This window comes from Cibotium barometz, chromosome 29 (genome assembly GCF_041138505.1).
Source record: "Cibotium barometz isolate CiBa-2024 chromosome 29, ASM4113850v1, whole genome shotgun sequence".
Taxonomy (NCBI): domain Eukaryota; kingdom Viridiplantae; phylum Streptophyta; class Polypodiopsida; order Cyatheales; family Cibotiaceae; genus Cibotium; species Cibotium barometz.
The window spans coordinates 13,977,201-14,001,640 of NC_141074.1; the positions used below are offsets into that span (position 1 = coordinate 13,977,201).

At 38.8% G+C, this 24,440-nt stretch overlaps 1 protein-coding gene across 1 annotated transcript; it reads right to left on the minus strand.

The window, feature by feature from the left end:
- Nucleotides 1–19,232: 19,232 nt before the first annotated feature.
- LOC147621877 (uncharacterized) lies at nucleotides 19,233–20,581 on the minus strand. The gene is made up of 3 exons (XM_086823628.1): nucleotides 20,377–20,581; nucleotides 20,097–20,202; nucleotides 19,233–19,480 (listed from the first exon to the last, which is right to left on the minus strand). Exons 1-3 carry the CDS (start codon nucleotides 20,440–20,442, stop codon nucleotides 19,305–19,307), a joined length of 348 nt encoding a protein of 115 aa, XP_086679754.1. The 5' UTR covers nucleotides 20,443–20,581; the 3' UTR covers nucleotides 19,233–19,304.
- Nucleotides 20,582–24,440: the final 3,859 nt, after the last annotated feature.

A 24,440-nucleotide genomic window follows, 5' to 3' on the forward strand; every position in this document is an offset into this window, starting at 1 on the left:
TATTTTATCTATGAGAAATATTTAAATGGTAAAAGAGAAATTCCTATGACATTTGGAATTCCATCATTTAGATGGGAAAAGAGAAATTCCTAGCATATTGAAATTAATGGCTATTTTATTTAAATTCAAAGATAAATTTTAGATAAATTTATTTTATCTATGAGAAATATTTAAATGGTAAAAGAGAAATTCCTATGACATTTGGAATTCCATCATTTAGATGGAAAAAGAGAAATTCCTAGCATATTGAATTAATGGGTATTTTATTATGAGAAATATTGATGAAAAGAGAAATTCCCATGACATTAGAATGCAAATAATTAAATGCAAAAAAGAGGAATTCCCATGGTATTTGAGATCCAAGAAATTAAATGGAAAGAAGAGGAATTTTTAGTATAATTCAATTTATGATTATTTATCAAAAGTGGAAATATGGGTAGAATTGATTTCTGTAAATCCCATGAATTCTTTTATTCAAAAGAGGAATATTGAATATAATTCAATTGAGGAATTGAGAAGGAATATAGAAATAGTCATTCGAGAAAAGGAACCTTTAATTAGGCCAAGCAATTGGTAGAAATTTAGAAAAAGTCCCATTATCGAAATCAAACTACTAAATGAGAATAGTATGTGAAAGAATGGATGTGGATGTGTATGTGGAAGAATGGACGTGGATGTGTGTGTGGAAGAATGGATGTGGATGTGTATGTGAAAGAATGGATGTGGATGTGTATGTATGGATGTGGATTGTGAATGTGAAAGAATGGATGTTGATGTGTATGTGGAAGAATGGATGTGGATGTGTATATGAAAGGATGTGATGTCGATGTGAGTGAATAGATGAGATGTAATGTGATGTGAATGAATGAGATGTGATGTCATGTGAATTGGATGTAAATGAATGATATCGGATGTGAATGGATGAGATGTGATGAGGATAAATCAGGAAAGATGTGATGAGATGAAAAATGATGTGATTGGATGAGAATAGGAATACATATGAATTGGATGAAAAATGATGTGATTGGATGAGAATAGGAATACATATGAATTGGATATGGATTAAGTAATGTGGACGATGTGGAACAATGTGAAAGATGAGAGTTCATTATAGAAACTGTATTTATGACCTGTTTTTAAATGACTATTTTATGTCAATAATGCTGGGGAAGCATTTTGACCATCTTGAGAATGAGGTTGTGGAGACCTAACTGATAAAGTTGCAGTAGCTGACGAAGAGTCAATGGAGGACGTCTCGCGTAGCAAGGTCGGCCAAGGTCTTGACCAGCCTCCGTGTGGTGAGCTTTCGGTATGGTGGATGAGGGACCAAGGAAGCGGTCTATGAGTGGAGCGCTAGGTCACCTGCGAAGGATCCTAGAGGGTGCTGACCATACGGTGCTCGGGCTCTAGGTCGTCTCGTGGAAGATATTGGAACAAGGAGTAAGAGTTGTTTTCTGAAATCGGGCATCGATCTGGTTGATTGACCTTGCTGGTCCTCAACGGATGAGTCCATGGCTCTTTTATATGGATCTGTTGGTTGATCTTTTTGATCTTCAACGAAGATTCCATCTTGATTTTTATAAGTGAATATATTGCCGGATACTATGACCTAGGAACTATAAAAAAGGCCCCTGATTAGACAGGTGGTGAACGTTCTGGTTGCCAATGATGCCATAGATACACCGATGAAGGAATGACTGGAAATTAGGATTCAATCGGATATTTGGAGGATTATGATCACTGACACTATGGTTTCATTAAATGATATTTTTCAAGATAGTTGAATCTATGAAAAAGGCAATTTCATATTGGCTGTGTAAGTGGTGTGACTGGCATTAAATTTGCATGAATAACTGGCTAGGGAGCCTGGGAACTCTTTTTCGTGGTACCCGGGATAAAACCTAACCAAATTCCTAATTGGATCCCATCACTATAGTGGTTGGGTGGTTGGCTAACCCATGGGACTGGATGGGGTTAGGCTGGACTGATGGATCCGTAAAATGAGACTCAATTCTGTTATAGTACGATAGATAAAGTAAATCCCGGATAGTAATTGTTCTATGGAAAAAGAATCAACGGCTATGTCTCTTGATGGGGAGAAAAGCGTTGGTTTCTATGATCCAAGTGCAAGTTTCTTCCTTGATCTGACCAAGTGACTCATAGGTTCGGTCGGATCAGTTTGGTCAGTAATGACCTGACTATGTTAGAGTACAAATATCTTGGAGGACTCGCCCGTGCTTTCCGGTAGGGGAAAGTTTTTTCGGGTACGGTTTTTAAGAAACAAGGGATTTGTCTCTTGTCCGGATATCCGTGGGTGAGGCCCCGAGTGAGGGATCCTGCCCCGCGCAAGAAGTGCTACTTCCGCTGCTAGCACCCTTGAATCCATTGTGCACAGGGGGCAGGGATCTTTCAGCTGGTATCAGAGCGAATTAACTAAAGTGGATCAACTGAAAAGCAAAAAATGTTAAAAATTTGTGAAGTAACAGTAAAAGGTTGTAATTGTGTAATAAAATTCATACAAATTGATATTCAGAACAAAGATTCATAAATTTGAAAGTGGGTCTTCAGATGAAGTACTACAATTGCATGGAAATCCCTGACTTGCTTGAGGCCTAGTCATGATGGTATTTACCTTATAATTCCAAGGACCATGACTACCCGTATATACCGACGGTATAACTGCAGCTCTTTACTGGCAGTATATACGAGTAAATCTGAGACCTTGAAATTATAAGTAAAAATGCTATTCAGATGATGAATTCGAATGTGGTTGATATGATTTTAGAATTCTGGTTGAGAAGAATTGATGAGTTGATTTGGATTGTGATTGAAAAAAGATGATTTCTTAATTTTGGTTGAAAAGTGATCAGTTGAATTAAGCCACAATGAGGATGAATGGGACGAGTCCCTGTGATGATGTTCGTGACTGGAATGATGATAATGACTTCAGCAAATCACTACAAGATTAGCGGATTGTGCTAACAGATTGCTACTGTTAACACTTGACTTAGTGGATTGAGTTAAGGGATGACAAATTAAAACCCTACTTAACTGAAACTTCCATGGAGGAATGTTCAGATGGAATTTTCGATCTGATGGACCATTATTGTGTTAAGAATATGAATGATATGTTCTGAATGAATAGTTATCTGATAATGAGTTCTATATAAGGGATCTTTATCCCATGATTCTGTGGAGAGCTGACCAATCTAAAGAACCCCAGAATTAGTTGGATCTAAAGTCAGATTTGAAATGTAAATAAAAGAACTTAACAAGAATTTTCGTATTGATAGGATCATCGATTGAGGTCGTCGTGGTAGGAATGATAGCCCCCAACTCGATGAGGAAGAGCTCGACTTGGATGTTCATAAAACTCTTCATAGATCGTAGCCTGAACCTTTCAAGGGTGAAGGGGAAAACTTGGGCGAGACTGTGGAGAAGTAGATCGAAGCAATGGAAGAGTACTTCGATGTCATCGGGTACAATGAGAAGAGCAAAATGACTCTTGCAAGGCTGAAGATAGTAGAAACAGCCAGAGTAGCATGGAGTAACCTTTGCGAGACAAACCGTGTGGATCGAAACACTCAGACATGAAATGATCTCAAAATTTACCTAAGGAAGAGATTCTGTCCTCCTGGCTTTTTGGAAACAAAGATGAACGAATTCTTAGAGTTAACCCAGGGGAGCAGAACTATTGAAGTATATCACCAAGTGTTCGCTCTTCTCCTCAAATACTCGCCACCACTCAATGAAGAATAGCTGATGTGGCCAGGTTCATTCGGGGACTGAACGAACCTTTGAATATCCTAGTGAAGAATGCCAAGCCTGTTTCCATGGCCGAAGCAGTGCGGATGGCGAAAGATTTTTCCAAGGCCTTTGATGTCAAGCTCCCGCCAAAGCCAGCACCATCACCTTTCAAAAGGTTTTTAGCTCTAGAAGGTGATTCCAACCTTCCACCGTCTAAGAGATATAAGGGTCAAGCCCAGGGTATGGGAAGTTCGAGAATGGAAGAAATGTCCTTTTTCCGGAACTCAATCCCTTGGAATTCAACTTCACAAGTTCCACCCTTGAAGGCAGTGAAATGCTATAACTGTCAAGGATACGGGAAAATCAAGGATCAAGATTCCAGACTCTAGCTCCTTGCTTCCAGAGTAATCAGGTTTCTTTTTGCCAAAATGAGAGAAATCCTAGAGGTAGACCCTCTAACTAACCCGCCGTTTTAATCCAAAGTAATGCAGGAACTCCGCCTCAGAATAGGGGAAGTCAAAGAGAGATGTTCCCGAATCGGTCGTCCATTTCGAAGGCAGTAACGCTGGAAGTGATTGAAGAAGAAGAAGAAGATGAAAGAGAACATACTCCACCTATGAGATGAGGACATCTCGCATTTTTTAAGTGGGGTAGGATGTAAGATTCCTCCCTTCAACTTTTGAGGTGTACAGGTGTAGGAACCTCCCCTTCTAATCTTGTAATTATTCCCCTCTTTGAAATAAAAGAAAGATTATGTTTTACCCTCTTTTGACCTAGAGAGAGATAATCCAAAATTGAGATATTTTTGGATATAAAAATCCTCTCAGTGTCTAAAATAGTTTCCCCTGAAATAGAAATTCAAAAAGAACTTTCCAATGTGTATTGGAATTAATTGAAAATAAGTATAAAGGACCTTAGCCTAAGGGTCTAGATTTTGAGAAATTTTTGGATTATGGTCCAATTAAGGTCCATATGGGCCAATAGGATCAATCCAAGTGTGGGGAGGACATAAATCCAATTTATAGAAGAAAAATACCAAAAAATGAGTAAATGCCCACTTAAGGTGAAGAGTTGACTAAGTACAAGGTTTATTAGTAAAAAAACTATAAATATTACTAAAAAAATGAGATATTTTGGATATAATGATTCAATTTTGATACCTTGGTAAGGAGAAGGGGGCTCTTCAAGGACGTGCCTATTTCACATGTGTGGTGGAGTTTTAAACTCAAAAATATTGTGATATTTTTATCTCTCCTCTCTCTCTTGGATCAAACCAAATCAAAAGGGAGCCAAACTAGGTCCAAATCTTATCCAAATTCAGCCAAACTAGTTGGACTTGGTTAGAGGCCTCCCTCACCTATAAATAGATCCTTAGCCCTTTGTAAAAAAATATAAAAACTATACCATGCCAGTATTATACTGAAATAATGATATTTTCTATTATCCTCTAAAAATCCTCTACAAATTGAAGAGATTGGTGCTTCTATCTCTCTTCAATCTTCCTTGGAGTCTTCATCAACATACCAATTGATTGGTTGGGGGCATCTACATTGATTAAAGATTCAAGCAATCTAGGAGGTAAAGTGTGGTTTATAGTCTTTTTTTAAAAATCTCCAAATGTTTCTTTCTTCTCAACCCCTCTCAAGCTTGAGAAGCATTCAATTGAATGGCTTTTTAATACAATTGAAGTTCTTTAGTGAATTGTAGTGATAAGATATATAAATTTCCATTTATGCTTAAATTAAATATTTTTTTAAAAGCATGTCTCTCTCTCCCCCAAAGAGTGGTCATTCCTATGACCACTACTATTCTATATTCAAATGAAGCTTCTCATGAAGCAATTCTCTAATCTAAAAGTAATTTCTATGCTTGTCAAAATGAGGCCAAATAAATGGCTTTTTAATGCTTTTATGCTATTTAATTCATGGAAAAATTAGGAATCAAGTCCATAATTGGATATTGATCCAATTAATGGTTATTATACCATATGATATTACTAAACTTTATGTTTTCAATATTATTGAGAATTATGAGTAATAGCAGAGTGAAGCTATGGCAAAATTTTAAAAAATTAACACATAAATCATTTTCATTCATAATATGAAAAGAGGACTTCCTACCATATTCTAGGATTAATCATCCTAGATTAATCGAATTATTCTCATTATAATCATGAAAAAATTAATTTTATGTTTATGCATAAATAGTTAATTAGAAAATATAGGTATTTCTAGTAATTCATTTTTATGTTAAAAGAGTAATCCCTGTGACAATGAAAATCCATGTATTCCAATAAAGTAAGAGAAAAATTGGGATGCTAAAATAATGTATATTTTATTTAAAAATTAAAGAAGGATTTTAGTTAAACTTATCTTTTTGCATAGATAAATTTAAATGATGAAAGAGGAACTCCCACCATATTGGAATTCAAATATTTAAATGAGGAAAGTTTAATTTTTAGCATATTGAAATTAATGGGTATTTTATTTAAATTCAAAGATGAATTTTAGATAAATTTATTTTATCTATGAGAAATATTTAAATGGTAAAAGAGAAATTCTTATGACATTTGGAATTCCATCATTTAGATGGGAAAAGAGAAATTCCTAGCATATTAAAATTAATGGTATTTTATTTACATTCAAAGATGAATTTTAGATAAATTTATTTTATCTATGAGAAATATTTAAATGGTAAAAGAGAAATTCCTATGACATTTGGAATTCCATCATTTAGATGGGAAAAGAGAAATTCCTAGCATATTGAATTAATGGGTATTTTGTTATGAGAAATATTGATGAGATAAAAGAGAAATTTCCATGACATTGGAATGCAAATAATTAAATGCAAAAAAGAGGAATTCTCATGGTATTTGAGATCCAAGAAATTAAATGGAAAGAAGAGGAATTTTTAGTATAATTCAATTTATGATTATTTATCAAAAGTGAAAATATGGGTAGAATTGATTTCTATAAATCCCATGAACTCTTTTTTTCACAAGAGGAATATTGAATATAATTCAATTGAGGAATTGAGAAGGAATATAGAAATAGTCATTCGAGAAAAGGAACCTTTAATTAGGCCAAGCAATTGGTAGATATTTAGAAAAAGTCCCATTATCGAAATCAAACTACTAAATGAGAATAGTATGTGAAAGAATGGATGTGGATGTGTATGTGAAAGAATGGATTTGGATGTGTGTGTGGAAGAATGGATATGGATGTGTATGTGGAAGAATGGATGTGGATGTGTGTGTGGAAGAATGGATTTGGATGTGTGTGTGGAAGAATGGATATGGATGTGTATGTGGAAGAATGGATGTGGATGTGTATGTGAAAGAATGGATGTCGATGTGTATGTGAAAGAATGGATGTGGATGTGTATGTGGAAGAATGGATGTGGATGTGTATGTGAAAGAATGGATGTGGAAGAATGGATGTGGATGTGTATGTGAAAGAATGGATGTGGATGTGTATGTGGAAGAATGGATGTGGATGTGGAAGAATGGATGTGGATATGTATGTGAAAGAATGGATGTGGATGTGTATGTGAAAGGATGTGATGTCGATGTGAGTGAATAGATGAGATGTAATGTGATGTGAATGAATGAGATGTTATGTCATGTGAATCGGATGTAAATGAATGAAATGGGATGTGAATATATGAGATGTGATGAGGATGAATGAGGAAGATGTGATGAGATGAAAAATGATGTGATTGGATGAAAATTGGAATACATATGAATTGGATATGGATTAAGTAATGTGGACGATGTGGAACAATGTGAAAGATGAGAGTTCATTATAGAAATTGTATTTATGACCTGTTTTTAAATGACTGTTTTATGTCAATAATGCTGGGGAAGCATTTTGACCGTCTTGAGAATGACGTCGTGGAGACCTAACTGATAAAGTTGCAGCAGCTGAGACGGAGAGTCAACGGAGGACGTCTTGCGTAGTAAGGTCGGCCAAGGTCTTGGCTAGCCTCGGTTCACGATTTAAATGGTGAGCTTTCGATAGTACGTTGGATGAGGGACCAAGAAAGCGGCCTCCTATAAGTGAAGCGCTAGGTCACCTACTGCGAAGGATCTTAGAGGGTGCTGAGACCATACGGTGCTCGGGCTTTGGGTCACCAAAGATACCCACGGCGTGCGTCGTGGAAGATATTGGAACAAGGAGTAAGATTTGTTTTCTGAAATCGGGCATGGATCTGGTTGATTGACCTTGCTAGTCCTCAATGAATGAGTCCATTGCTCTTTTATATGGATCTGTTGGTTGATCTTGCTGATATTCAACAAAGATTCCATCTTGATTTTTATAAGTGAATATATTGCCGGGTACTATGAGCTAGGAACTATCGAAAAGGCCCCTGAGTAGATAGGTGGTGAGCATTCTGGTTGCCAATGATGCCATAGATACACCGATAAAGGAATGACTGGAAATTAGGATTCAACCGGATATTTTGGAGTATTATGATTAGTGACACTATGGTTTCATTAAATGACTGTTTTAAAGATAGTTGAATCTGTGAAAAAGGCAATTTCATATTGGGTGTGTAAGTGGTGTGATTGGCATTAAATTTGCATGAATATGTGGCTAGGGAGCCTGGGAACTCTTTTCCATGGTACCCGAGATAAAACCTAACCAAATTCCTAATTGGATCCCATCACTATAGTGGTTGGGTGGTTGGCTAACCCATGGGACAGGCTGGATTGATGGATCCGTAAAATGAGACTCATTTCTGTTATAGTACGATAGATGAAGTAAATCCCGGATAGTAATTGTTCTATGGAAAAAGAATCAACGTCTATGCCTCTCGATGGCGAGAAAAGCGTTGGTTCCTATGATCCAAGTGCAAGTTTTTTCCTTGATCTGACCAAGTGACTCACAGGTTCGGTCGGATCAGTTTGGTTAGTAACCCTGACTACGTTAGAGTACAAATATCCTGGAGGACTCGCCCGTGCTTTCCGGTAGGGGGAAGTTGTTTCGGGTATGGTTTTGAAGAACCAAGGGATTAGTCTCTTGTCCGGATATCCGTGGGCCAGGCCCCGAGTGAGGGATCTTGCCCCGCGCAAGAAGTGCTATTTTCGCTGCTAGCACCCTTGAATCCGTTGCGCGGAGGGGGCAGGGATTGTGATTGAAAAAAGATGATTCCTGAATTTTGCTTGAAAAGCGATCAGTTGAACAAAGCCACAATGAGGATGAATGGGACGAGTCCCTGTGATGATGTTCGTGACTGGAATGATGATATTGACTTCATCTAATCACTACAAGATTAGTGGATTGTGCTGATAGATTGCTACTATTAACACTTGACCTAGTGGATCTAGTTAAGGAATGACAAATTAAAAACCTGCTTAACTGAAACTTCCATGGAGGAATGTTCAGATGGAATTTTCGGTCTGATGGACCGTTATTGTGTTAAGAATATGAATGATATGTTTTGAATGAATTGTTATCTGATAATGAGTTTTATATAAGGGATCTTTATCCCATGATTTTGTGGAGAGCTGACCAATCTAAAGAACCCCAAAATCAGTTGGATCTAAAGTCGGATTTGAATTGTAAATAAAAGGACTTAACAAGAATTTTTGTATTGATAGGATCATGGATCAAGGTTGTCATGGTAGGAATGATAACCCCCAACTCAATGAGAAAGAGCTCGACTTGGATGTTCGTAAAACTCTTTATAGATCGCAGCCTGGACCTTTCAAGGGGGTGAAGGGGAAAACTTGGATGAGACTATGGAGAAGTGGATCGAAGCAATGGAAGAGTACTTCAATGTCACCGGGTACAATGAGAAGAGCAAAATGGCTCTTGCAAGGCTAAAGATAGTAGAAACAGCCAGAGTAGCATGGAGAAACCACTGCGAGACAAACCATGTGGATCGAAACACTCAGACATGAAATGATCTCAAAATTTACCTAAGGAAGAGATTCTGTCCTCCCGGTTTTTTGGAAACAAAGATGAACGAATTCTTAGAGTTAACCCAGGAGAGAAGAACTATTGAAGTATATCACCAAGCATTCGCTCTCCTCCTCAAATACTTGCCACCGTTCGATGAAGAACAGCTAATGGCCAGGTTCATTTGGGGACTGAACGAACCTTTGAATATCCTAGTGAAGAATGCCAAGTTAGTTTCCATGGCCGAAGGAGTGCGGATGGCGAAAGATTTTGCCAAGGCCTTTGATGTCAAGGTCCCTCTGAAGTCAGCACGATCACCTTTCAAAAGGTTTTTAGCTCTAGAAGGTGATTCCAACCTTCCACCATCTAAGAGATATAAGGGTCAAGCCGAGGATATGGGAAGTTCCAGAATGGAAGAAATGTCCCTTTCCTGAAACTCAATCTCTTGGAATTCAACTTCAAAAGTTCCACCCTTGAACAAGGGAGTGAAATGCTATAACTATCAAGGATTTGGACATCGCAGTATGGATTGCCTAACTCCTTTTGGAACAAGGTTTTCAGGACGAAAAAATTAGAGATCAAGATTCTAGACTCCAGCTCTTTCCTTCCAGAGTAATCAGGTTTCTTTTCACCAAAATCAGAGAAATCCCAGAGGTAGACCCTCTAACCAACCCGCAGTTTTAATCCAAAGTAATTGCAAGACCTCCAAACTAATCTCGTAGTCATTTGTTGAAGAGTACTTCGATGTCACCGGGTACAATGAGAAGAGAAAAATGGCTCTTGCAAGGCTGAAGATAGTAGAAACAGCCAAAGTAGCATGGAGTAACCTTTGCGAGACAAACCGTGTGGATCGAAACACTCAGACATGAAATGATCTCAAAATTTACATAAGGAAGAGATTTTGTCCTCCCGGCTTTTTGGAAACAAAGATGAACGAATTCTAAAAGTTAACCCAAGGGAGCAGAACTAATGAAGTATATAACCAAGCGTACGCTCTCTTCCTGAAATACTCGCCACCGTTGGATGAAGAACAGCTGATGGCCAAGTTCATTTGGAGACTACACGAACCTTTGAATATCCTAGTGAAGAATGCCAAGCCAGTTTCCATGGCCGAAGCAGTGCGGATGGTGAAAGATTTCGCCAAGGCCTTTGATGTCAAGGTCCCGCGCCGAAGCCAGCACCATCACCTTTCAAAAAGTTTTTAGCTCCAGAAGGTGATTCCAACCTTCCACCATCTAAGAGATATAAGGGTCAAGCCCAGGATATGGGAAGTTCCAGAATGGAAGAAATATCCTTTTCCGAGAACTCAATCCCTTGGAATTCAACTTCAGAAGTTCCACCCTTGAACAAGGGAGTGAAATGCTATAACTGTCAAGGATTTGGACATCGCAGTATGGATTGCCCAACTCGTTTTGGAACAAGGTTTTCAGATCCATACACAATTTTGAAAATTGCTCGACCAATAGTAGCAAAATGAGGAGAATTGTTGTTGTAAACAAACTAGAGAAGATGAATATACTTATCCCATGAATTCGGTTGTTGGGCAACATAGGCTTTGAGTAGATCCAAGATAGTGCTATTAGTAACCTCAATTAGTCCATTCGTTTCTGGATGGAAAGTGGTTCAAAAATCTATCTTAGTGCCTAAGTTGGAGAAAAGAGTGATCTAAAAGTTACTGCAAAATCTAGAGTCTCTTTAAAAAATAATGACTTTTGGCAATCTATGATGTACAAAGATTTGCTTGATAAATATAATCACGCCTTGCTGAGAAGTACAAATCATGTCATTATGACCGAATGTAGTAGGCAAACTTGTAATGAAGTCCATATATATTTGTTCCCAAGTATCATTAGGGATTGGTAAAGGAGTAAGGAGTCCTTGGATATTACCTTTTTAGCTTTTAATTTTCTGATAAATAGAACATTTAACCACATAAATTTTACTACATCTTGTGAATAAGGTAAGGCCAAAATAATTCTCTAGAGACTAATTGTAACATAGCTGAAACACCTCGACGACCCTTGTAAGGCGGCGATTGATACATTTTCTCCAATATGAATTGTATGAGAGGTCATGTAATACACAATATTTTCTAAAAGAAAAGATAACCATCATGGCATGAGTAATCACCAATAGGATTCTAATTGTTATCTCTAAGTTTAGTCCAAAATTCAAAAAAATTGGGTCAATATCATAAGATTCTCTCATAGGACTCAAAGGTTCACTTTGAATGACAAAAATGTTATGAACACTAGGTCATCTACTAAAAGCATTTGCCACAACATTTTCTTTGCCTAGTTGATATTGAATCATGGGTTGGAAAATCTAGATAAAAGAAGCCCATTTGATATGTCGATCAAAAATCAATGGCTGGGCCAACAAATGATGAATGCTCTGTTAGTCTATCTTGATTAAGAATTCAAATCCCATAGAATAATGTTTCCAAAGTCTTAAAGCATGTACAACAACAACTAATTCCTTGTCATATGTATTATAATTTCTTTCTGTTGGTTTAAGCTTACGAATTTCATAAAGCAATGGGATGTCCATCTTGCATGAGAACAGTACCAAAGCCATGTCCACGTGCATTAGTAACTACAAAAAAGAATGGTCGGTAGTGTATGAGTCAATGCTTTCTTAAGCTTAGAGAAGGAATGGTCATGTCTACTAGTCCAATCAAAATGTCTAGATTTCTTAAGGAGTTCGGCTAAAGGATGTGCAATATATGAAAAATTTCTAATGAACTTCCTCCAGTACCTACATAGTCCAAGAAAAGATCGAAGTTCATGAATATCATGCGGTCTAGGCTAGTTAGCAATGCTTTCAATATTTTTGGAGTCTACTCAAATACCATCAACATAAAAAATATGCCCTAAGTATTCAATTTCATCTTGAAACAATTTTCTCTTTTCAAAATTTGGCATAGAGATAGTTCTCTTGAAGAAGTGAGAACACTTTTTCTAAATGTTGTTCATGCTCTTGATGATTCTTACTGAAAACTAAGATATCATCAAAAAACACTACTATGAAATTTTGATATTTCAAGAATATTCTATTAATCATTCTGTTGAAAGTAGCTAGAGCATTAGGTAACCCGAATGGTATAACTAAAAACTAATAATGACTAGTTTGGGTTCTAAAAGAAGTCATGAAGACATCATTCAAATCTGATGATAACCAAACTTGAGGTCAAGTTTGATTGACCTCCCTATCCATTTGAATCTTATGATAACCAAACTTGAGGTCAATGGTGCTAAAGACTTGTTCTCCCTTGAGCTTATCTATCAAATCATCCACTCATGATATCAGATATCATAATCTTGTTTAAAGCACGATAATTAATACACATTCCATATATTCCATTCTTCTTTTTAACGAGAAGAACTGGAGCACCAAATGGAGAATTTTTTGGTCTAATCGATTATTTTTCTTATAGTTCTTCAATTTGTCTCTGGATCTCTTTTTGCTCAAGCATGTTAACTTGATAAGGAGATTTATATGGCAGAGAGCTACCAGTGATTATTTCAATTTTATGGTCTTCTAGGTGAGTTTTGGGTAAGCCAAGAGGTAGGTCATCCATGATGCAGTTAGAGAACTTAGAGATGTAAGAATCATGAGACACATTTGGTTTAGATTCATCTTGAACACTAAGCTGGTTGACAAGAATCATAAATGTCTTCTCCTTTTTTCTTATAGCTCTTTTTTCTTGGTTATGAGTAAAAAATGGACCTAAGTCACCCTTGGTCTGACATTGGAGACAAATTTGTTTGTCACCTTCCATTAACCACATGGTATGGGTTTCATAATCAATCCGGGGATTATGCTCATGTCTCCATAGCATTCTTGAGATAACATCAATGCAATAAGTACTCGTGCATCTTTTTACTATCATAGTCCTAGAAAGTGAACACCTTTTAGCTAATTCATGAATCTTTCTGGGAACTCTGAGCACGCAAAGTAGCTTTGATAGTGCGCCTAATATGATCACTTTCCTCCTCATCAAAGTCAAAAGAGTCACGCTTGCACTTAAAATGCTTCACATGACGCTCTAGCTTGCATCAAAGTTCATGCTCACTTGCAATTTTCTCTTGAAGTGTGAAGATTTTCTCTTGCATAGTGGGTTGTGCAGGTAGATTAGCCATTGCAAATAAATAAATAAAGAAAGTGTAATTTTATAATGTGGATAAATAAATAAAGATGAGAAACTTAGCTCTTGAATCGTGTTGAATTCGGCTTTGAAGTCATCAAATGGTTAATCTTAGCATTGTCCCCTTTTACTCTAATTTCGAAAGAATCCTGAGCATGGTCAAGAAGCTTGAGTTTCGGTCAACTTTGGTAAGATTTTTAAAGCCACTTCAAATTCGTTGAGTATCCAAAAAACCTGCCAAAGCTTGATGTGACAAAGAAACTGGAGCCGAAGATAACATCTCTAAAAATTTTCGATTTTTGATTCCCTTTGATGCCCGAAATTTTGCTCACAAAAAAGGCCTTCCAATTTTTTGAAAAAGAGAAAAGCTTTTTTGTAATTATCTGCAAATTCAACAGACCTAAAATTTTTCCTTTTTGTTAAGCTCCCTTTCTTCTTTGTGAATTTATGAAAGCTTTTGAAGTTTAAGAAATATTAGCTTTTATTAAAGCTTATGGAAACTTATAAGCTTTTGTAAGCTTATAACATTGAGCTTGTAAACGTAGAAGCTTATGTAAGCTTATAAGCTTTTGTAACCTTATAATATTAAGCTTTATTTTTTTTAAAGCTTGCAAGCGTAGAAGCTTTGGCTTCTTTAAAAAAAAACAGCTGCAACTCTTAAAACTAGTCTCGGCAGTGCACCTATACTACAGACAGAAGAAGAAATTGACTATAGTCTAGTTTTCGTTATTGTCGCACCTCCGTCCTTGATCGAAATAAGAAAATATTAAGAAATATCGTCAATTTCCCAATTACAAACTTGGGTTTTCCTCCAATTGATTGAGCTTCTTAATCCATAAATAATTCAACATAGAAACTGTGATTCAGTGCTTATTTCACCAAATTGATTTGTAGGAGATTGTCCACCATCCATTATGGTTTTTCTTCAGAAGAAGAGGTTTAGCAATTTGAGTTTTGGGCTGAAACCTCCTTCAATAGCTGAATTCATCCATAAGGTCGAATCATGAAGAGGCTAAGAATTTGAAAAAAACACTTTTCAAATTTCAAGAAAAAGGGCGGTTTGGTGTTTTCTGCACAGAGGTTTGCCACCTTCTTTGTCTTTTGGTCCTTGCCCTTTAGATAAAAGCTTGCAACTCTTAAAACCTTTGAATTAAGCTTTCAAGCTTTTAAATCTTTCCTCTATCTTCCTAGATCCATAGCTCTGATATACCACTAACACAAATCCAATTCTAGGAAAATAGAGAAGATAGGAACTTGCACGAAAATAGATTATTCAACTCAAATAACTCATCAAGTCCACAAATTCAACATATTTAAGAAATTAAATGAATAAGAAATAAAAATACCTAGCTTAAGATAACAACTCAAACATTGGGTATAATCAGCCCCGCTCATGTATGTGGCCTCTCTCCACACATGAGTATTTACTAATTCTTTATTCCAAAATAGGCCATAGCCTTCAAAAATACAAAAAGGTGCTTTTACTTCCATGACGCTCTCTTATGCTCAAAATAGAGTGTCCATAAATTGAGGCTAGGAAGTTCAAGTTCCTAATTTCTCTATTTTCCTAGAAAATAAATCAGAGCTTTCCAAAATAAATCAAAATGTGCACACGCTAGCACATGTATATATAAAGCTTATTTACCAAAAGGTGTGCCAACAAATAATGGCATCACCCATGATATTAACATGATTTGGCTTGACGCAAAGATAATCCAAGTGTCCCCAAATTATCTAAGAGGGTAGAATAATATTTGCAAGAGACCTTAAAATATATTTCCATAGAAAGAGCATTCAATATATGTGGCATGACTCATTCTCATTTTCTTAAATTTTAGATATGTGGGCTCTTAATTAGATAAGTCTCTCCAAAGTTGAGAATTTCCTTATAAAAGAGAACTTATCGGGACTCCGACTTTTGAGAGACGTGAAACACACCCTTAGTGTAGAGGTGGGATTGGACCTACAATCATGTAAGGGATGTGCACTCAATCTTCCCTAGAAAATGGTACTTCTGAAGGGGATGAAATAAAGTCATCGTCAATCACCTTAGAGAAAATGTTATGGTGATTTTGACCCATGGAATGCTAACTTTTAGCTCACAATGAGTCCTCCTTCACTATATCTAGCAATCTGGGAGTCTAGTTGAATTGGTTGGAGATGTAGAGGCTCCTGAAGAACTAGCTCTTTCTATGGTCCCTTGTAGAGGTGTTCAGTCAAGGTCTTTGGCAAGCTCTAAGCTTTCCTCATAGGCTTTATGGTTGGTTCTAGAATAGGGTCATGTAGGGTCAGTGATCCGTACTTGACCACTTGCTCAATATTAGGCTTTAATTCAACATGCACACCTTTCTTACAAGCTCTTGGGCTTGCTTTCCTCCTTCTCTAAGTGAGGGATTGGGATATGCTTTGAGTTTTTTTTGGAAGGTTTGTATAGTGTTAATGAGCTTATTTTCTTTAGAAAGAGCTAAATTGAGTGGGAAATATCTTGTTGTCGCCATTAGGAAGGAAACCTCAGAGCTCTCTTCTTTTGAACCACTTTCAATGGTTACAATGGTGTTATCTCCATTAGGAAGGAAACCTCAGAGCTCTCTTCTTTTGAACCACTTTCAATGGTTACAATGGTGTTGTCCCCTTGAGAACTGATCTTGCATTATGTTTCCATGTTCTCTTCGATCTCCATAAGGAATGAAGCCTCGAAGCTCTCTTGTTTTGAACCATTTTCAATGGTTACAATGGTGTTAACCCCTTGACAACTGATCTTGCATTATATTTCCATGTGCTCTTCCATGTTATCATCTTTTAGACCTCAGGTTCTGGTCCACTAATCTTTTTAGGGAAGATTGTGGTCTTTAAAGCTTGCGCCTAGCTGCTTGCTTTAAGGTTAAAACTTGAGCTTTCTACTTATTTGCAACCTTGGATGTTCCGTTAGCTACTGCCCTCATCTTGTCTTAGAGCAACATGATGGCATTAATAATGGCATTAAGTGGGACGATATAAATAATTTGTCCTTGTTCACATATCAGGTTGGGACTCGCCAAAGTGGCTGCTTATGCTTATGCCCGATATGGTGATTCTCACTCTATTGAGATAATCCTTATAAGCATGATTGAATAGTACATAGTTGTAGCTCGCATGTGTCATCATAAGGAATGACATTGGGATTTGGCACATGGTCTGGAGTGCTTTTAGAGCACTTGGAGGATTTGGTGCAGGGTCCTTATGTGGACACGTCACAATACAGTGTGGGCCTTTGTATCAAAAGCATTATATCAATGGCTTACATATCATATTATTGAGGTCTCTTCCTCTTTGTTGTGCACCATGGTAAACAAGGAGGCATAGTCTATGTCTAGAGCCTAATATGGATACCCATAGTGAACATATTGCTTATATGGATCTTGATGTCCATAAGACTTGTAGCTCTCATGTTTTTGAAGGTAGAGTCATTGAGTACTATTTTATGGGTGCGATTATTGGAGGAACCAGTTGAGGTGGTAATACCAGAGGTGGATATGGCAACTCTGGTTGTCTATACATACCTCTCAATAAGGGGTTTTGCAGGTAAGGCATGCACTGAAGCTTGTGTCGGAGTGGCTAGTGGGTTGGTAATGTTAACATATGCCTTGACGTAGGGAACATCTATCATGGTGCCAAATCCACCCTACTTCCCGGTAACAACAATGAGCTATGCCATAGTTCTCGTAGAAGTGGTGAGCAATGAGCGTAAATAATGTTGCTATCTAGGACTTAGTAAACAGTGGTGGACATTCCATGCTTGTATAGTTTCAATAAGGATCCACTCGGTGGGAATTCCACAATGAAGATGTGCCGTTAGACCTCATAGCTAGCCTTTTTAAGTGGGTTTAAAGACCTAAACCACTAGCCTGCTTTGCCTTCAAGGCAAAGTCTAAATGGATAGATCTTGGTGGGATCATCAATCCTACCTATGGCTTTTCAAACTTTATTAAACTTCTCTAGATATTGAATGGACTCTATCCAATTCCATCAAAATTTGGTCATCATCCTTGAGATGTGGATTGGCTTTGTTTTGCCCAACTTTAAGCCTGTAGGTGCTATGTTTGTGGCAACCCTTCTTTCCATTTGAAACGTTATTCTCAACATGTCTTCTACATATTCGTGCAATGATGGAATGTAAAGGTCGTGGTTGCACAAAACGTTCTATTTTTGGGTTTGGATTTCTAGCACTAGTTGGGTTGTGCAGTTTTCCAATGGCATTGCCCGTCGAGGTACATGGGTTTTGCATCTCTCTCTCTCTCTCTCTCTCTCACACACACACACACACACACACACACACACACATGACCAATGCAATAGAGTTCGAAGGAATGGGGAATATGACCGCTCTCTCCTCTCTCTGTCTCTCTCATGAGAAGGACAGTAGAGTAGAGGTTGGAGGAAATAGAATACAAATGGATCTAGGGAGATGGGCATGAAGAGATGATAGGTCTCTCTCTCGGATAGAGGGACGAATTGCCAACATAAGATAGGAGGGGGGATTTGTTGCCACGTGTACTAATTTGTATACTGGGTTGGACCTTTAAAATCACCCTTAGGAATTAACGGGCATTAATTTAGTGCGTGATGATGACACAGGATTGGGTGAATATATATGCACCGACGAACCGAAATACATACAGTAGTAATTACAATAGTTAAGTTGTGTACGCAGTAACCGCAATTTTCAAGCACGTACTACCGCATTTAATTCAAAGACAGAATGGAGTGCACTCGTTGCCGTCAATGTACGGAAGATCTAGGGCCCTTGGAACCCGGCCACGATTCTCGCGAGCAGCGCAGCATGAGCACACTGTTCGTGCCCACGTGGCGTCATACTATTCGTTGTGCCCCACGTGGCGTCATACTATTCGTGTTTGTTATTCTGGCTATGCTTCGGACCGTCGATCTGTCTCCTGTAACGGGACGGTTCAGATCTCTGGAGTCTGGACAGTCCGAATACCACTTTCCAAAATTCAACATCAAATAATAAAGGCTGAAAACCTAATTAACGACATCAAAAATAAATTTAAAAAACTTGGCTTTACTTGATTACGACGCTAAACTGCATGGAGACAATTCACACATACAAAAATGAGTGGTAAAACAAAGGATTTAGATAACAAGAAAACCATCACTGGAAACTGATTTTAAAGAAAAATATCCATAGCATCGGATTAAGGAAAACTGTTTTTTTTCTTCTTTTTAAAGTGCTAACTGCATTTTTTCTTCTTTTTAAAGTGCTAACTGCATTTTTTCTTCTTTTTAAAGTGCTAACTGCATTTTTTTGGTTAGGAAACTAAACTGCTTGGAGATAATTCACACAGAGGAAGATATTAGTGTTAAATCAAAGAATTTAAAGCACACAAAAAAAAACCATAGGGATAATTCTTTGCATGGTTATCAAACACATGATCATTATCATTGGCTTGGTGAAGTATGAGTACATGGTCAGATCAGCAGCTGATCAGCACCCTCCTAACTCTCTGCTATTAGGGTTTTCGAATCCTTCTTTTTATCTTCTGGTTGATGTCCTCCAAGCTGTGCCTGGAAAGCTTGTTAGTAGTGTCTTCCAACACTCTGCTGAATTGAGATGATCTTCTTGCCAGCCTCTTACAAAAGTAACCTTCAAAAAACTCCTTGTTTGCCTTCTCTAACTCCTTCCACACTAAGAGCACAAAAGAAGCCAAACTAGCTGCTTGAGTTAGGATTAGCTTAATCACAGGTTTAAGTTCGATCTCGACTAGTCATGGCAAGCTTACTCAGACTCCTTATAGCTCACAAACAAAAACAAGAGAGAAAAACAAAAACTAGAGATAAGACTGTATACACATTGAACTACTTGTTGTTTACATTTTTGGTTCAGACAGAGATTACATTTTTGTTTACATTTTGGTTCAGACAGAGATTAATGAGCTAGGATGAAGCATGTTGAGTGCTGATCATCAACAATCAGGTTAACCACCTACGTGATTAACAGATGTGTTGTGACTTACCTGCTGTATAGTTAATTATACCTACCAATTATGGTGACTACCAATGGTGATGAGCTTTAAAAGAAAAGAGCTTGACTTAACGATTGCAGTAGTGTTGGGTTTAAGAAGCAGCCCTATCAACAATCAATAATAATGCTACGGAAAGCACTCTCACCTAGCAAGGAACAAACTGCTAAGGAAAAGTTTGAGACATGCTGGGTGAAATTAGGTTTACAAGCATGGTTTATATTGGCTATGAGCATGATGGATAAGATTGATGGGTTCAACAAGCAAGGCTAGAACAGGTACCTGTTACAGTGATGATAGGTTCGATTCCTGCATGCTTTGAGAGAGCCTTGACACAATCATCTTGGTCAAGGTAGAAGGTGAGGCAGCGCTCAATAAGGTGCTGCACCTAGGTAAGTTTCAAAACAAGAGATGTTATCAACACCTTAGAAGACAGAGGTAGACGAAGAGACAGACAGCGAGAGCAATTATCCAGCTACAGCTGGCTTGCGCGGCATTGAAGCATCCTGTGAACGGATACACAACCTAATATCTAACGCACCCAGAGGGGCGGTGGACTCACCTTCATGATGAAAGAGCGTGTGGCAGCATCTACTTTAGGGGCGCCAGTGCTTGCAGGAAGCCTCATGCTAGTAAGAAGCTTATCCGACGCAGAATTGTGAAGTGGCTAAGGTGAACGCCGACCTGCCCACTCTTGTAAAGTTAGCAGAGCTGCTAAAGGAAGGTTCATAGAAGACGCAAATTTCAACCCCCGAACTTTAAGTGTGTGCACTCTGTGTGTGTGTGAGAGTGAGAGAGAGAGAGAGAGAGGCGAACGGGAAAAAAAAACGATAATGATAATCACGCTACGAGGGCGCTGAAAGATGGGTGGAGTTTAGACGTAGTGTGGGAGGAGTGGAGAATCTACTATGGTATCCGCATTCATGTGGCCACTCGCACCTACCTTAATTTATAGCAACGTGTGTGTCTACGTCTCTCTCTCTCTCTCTCTCGGAGTAATGCAGTGCAGTCTGGCCATGCTGTTGCTTATCCGGATGAGATCGAGAGGTTGAGGGACCCAAGCGCCTTACCAGCCCTTGTCTTTTTTTTTAAATTTAAAATACTCACAAGTGTGAGTGGTATTGTTGAATTGATTTCTCAAAGAGTATACATTGGGCCTTAAGTACCACTTGTGCCTTAAGGGGACTGATCTTCCAAAAAGGAACTCCTTGCTTGCAAAACTTGGGGTTCAAGTATACACAGACATCGGCTGCTTCTGCAGGAGGAAAAAACAACACAACCATATCTAGAGATACAATCATCGAGTACCTTCTTGGGAAATCTAGCCTATCCTCTATTTGACGTATTGGAGCGTAAGTCTTTTACACCAGTAAGAGTTGGCTCGAGGGATACCTTTCGTTGAGTAGCTTTCACCTTTGACGAGCCACTCTGTTCACCCTTGCACGCCATAGTATGGTTTCAATCTGTGGCTTGCCCATCCGAGCAAAGCACAGAAATTACCTATGTACTGTTCTGTACGATGTCGTTGAACTGGGCCACCACCGGTTTATTCTAAAAAATTATTACATTTCGTGACATCCAGACCTATTTTAGGTAAACAAACCTGACCACCTCTACAATAGTAGTATTTTGAGTATACATGCTCCCTAGGATCGGATCAATTACTTTAAGGGAAAGCCTCCATGTTCTCTTTATCCACTTACATACTTTGCCAGCTAGACCCCTCGTTTTGCAGGGCAATTCCAGAACAGATGGAGCGGATCCTCTATTGCTATTCTACATCCTGAACAGGTGTCTGTACCTAACCCTCTAGCTTTTACTTTGACCCCAGTTGGGATTGCCCCCCACCCCCAAAGCACCTTCCAGATGAAAACTTATTGTAGCTTGGTGCTTTACAGCTCCAAAGAGCTTCGGAGCACCAAGCCCATTTTCTCTCTGAGAGCAGCTGACCCCCCATATTTTGTTAAGGGGTAAATACCAATCGGGATCATATAGGAGATTGTCGTATATTTGCTTTGCTAGCGGTTGCACAAACTTCCTCTCCTCCTTGGGCCACTGCCAGGCTTTCCAATCAAGTCCTCCCTCTCCTGCTGGGCCTGGGAATGCACTTAGGACTTGTAGAACTCTGCTAACCAGAATCCTTTCATACAAGCTGAGATTAAATAGCTCTACTATTTGCTCAACTTCCATCCAGCAAAGAGAATTTGGGTCCCATAGGTGGCCAATTACTGAGAGACCTTTGTTATTGACCTTCCGGGCTATTTCTCTCCAGAAGGCATTAAAATAGCTCCCTCCCGCTTTAGTAAGTCACGGGGACCAATGGGCTATAGAGTTCTTAAAATAGCAAACTGTTTCACCCCATTCCAAGGATCAGCTGCCTTGTTGCATTTCCTCACTAGCTCTCCTGAGAGGCCCTCAATCTTCACTGTTGCCCAGCTTGGCGCAAGTAGTTTGTTATGAACTTGTACCTCCTTCCAAGGACCATTCAAGATTACCAGCTTACTTTTGTCTATGATGTCCCATACCATTTCAGTCCACTCTTGTTTACGCAAGGCCAATGATACCAAGAGTTTGGCACATCTAGCCTCTGAGTGTCTACAGGGGTCCAGGATCCCAAGACCACCCTGTTCTTTGGGTCTTGCCACCCACTCCCACTTCCCTCACTGCCAGGGAATTGAGTCCTTTGTGTTATTTTTCCACAGAAAACTTTTGATGGGTTTTAGAAATTCTTTCCATTGACATTTTGCCAATCTTAGCATTGGTGCTACAAATGAAATGTATGGAAGTAGAAAAGCATTTATTACCTTTAACCTGCTGTGAAAGGGAAGGAGCACCCACTTCCACCTCTTCATTTTTTTTAAAATTTTGTCCATGACCCACTAGAATCTTTGCTTATCAGTCACTTCCACCCCTAACGGGGTGCCTAGGTGGCGGAACACTGCACCTTTTGAGACGATCTCTCTCCCGACCAAACTCTTGGGCCAAACGAGTCGCTTTTTTTGATAAAGAAATCATTCTTGATTTTTCTATGTTACATCTCGACCCCGATGCTGTAGCAAATAATTGCACTATTTGCAGCGACTTTTACCATCTCTGGAATAGCTTTAACAAAAAGCAATGAGTCATCCGCAAAGAGTTTAGCCAGGAGTTGCCTCCCCCTTGGGAGAACTAGCCCTTGAATTTCCCCTTTCTCCACGGTGCCCTCGAGTGTAGTCACCAAAGGATGGGAACCAATAACGAAAAGAAGGGGGGCTAGCGGGCACCCTTGTCTGACTGACCTTTTAACTTCAAAAGAACCCACCCTTATCTAACTGACCTTTTAACTTCAAAAGAACCCACCACACGTTTATTGAAGAGGAGTTCTGATTGGCTGTCCATTCCTAGTGTTCGAGTGATCACGCAGATGCATGGACCGAATCCTAAGGCTCACATTACCTCTTCTATGTAGTCCCCCAAGAGATTCTATCATAAGCTTTGTCCAAGTCAAGTTGGAGAAGAATGCACTCCTGCTTAGTGAAGCTAGCATATTCAATGCCGACCATTGCTGCAATGATATTGTCATATATAGATCTTCCTTTAATGAAACCGTGTTGAAGCGGAGTGACCACCCGATCAAGAACAGGCCCCAACCTCACCGCAATTACTTTTGCAATAATCTTATAAGCCACTGACATCATTGAGATTGGCCTCCAATGTATTAACTGGGAGTAGCAAGCCAATATAGGGATTAGCTTGATGAGACCTTTTTTTACGTCTACATCCAGCTTCCCCTCAAGCAGGGCTTTGTTAGCCATCCATGCCACCGGGTTTTTAAGATCATCCCAGAACTCTGAGAAGAATTCCATCGTTAGCCCGTCCCACCTTGGGGATTTTTCCTTGCCTAGAGCGCGAAGAAGAGCCGCTAGACATTCCTCCTCAGAGATGGGCCTCTCCAAAATGACAGCATCCTCGTGGGAGATTGATTGGTTGATATTGATAAGCAGCTGAGCTCTAGCTTCTTTGACCTTTTGTTGTCCAATAATTTGACTCAAGTGCTTCAGCATCACTTTGGCCATGTCATTTGGTTCCTTAACCTCCTTTCCTGTTTCATCCTTCAGAGTTGTAATAGAGTCCCGCCTCCTTTTCACCTTCAATGTCTTGTAGAATATCGCTTGGTTACCTGGTTGTTCAGGTTTGAGGTATAGAGCTCTAGATAGAAGTATGGCTTTTTTTATCTCCTCTAGTTGGAGCTCTGCAAGCTCAGCCTTGGCTTTAAGCCACCTCTTATGCTCTGCATTTGAGGCTACCCCTTCCTGCTTTTTGAATGTCAAGATTTCAATCTCATGTTCCACTCCCTCTCCACTGCCCAAGCTTTTGCATCGCGTGATTTCTTATATCTATGCTCTTTTGATGGCCGTTTGGATCCCCTTTACCAATTTATACCAGGGCCTGGGATTATTCTCCATCGTCTCTTTGCTAAACTTGCATAGTGAGCTTTTGACCAGAGATTTGAATAGGAGGTCTGAGAAGAGATGCTGACCTGTTATCAGGTTTTTTTTCTTCCCCTGCGGAACAAAGTCATGAGGAAAAAGGAAAAACCTTGGAAAGTTATGACCGCCATCGCTTGCTCTTCTTTGTGAACTGGAC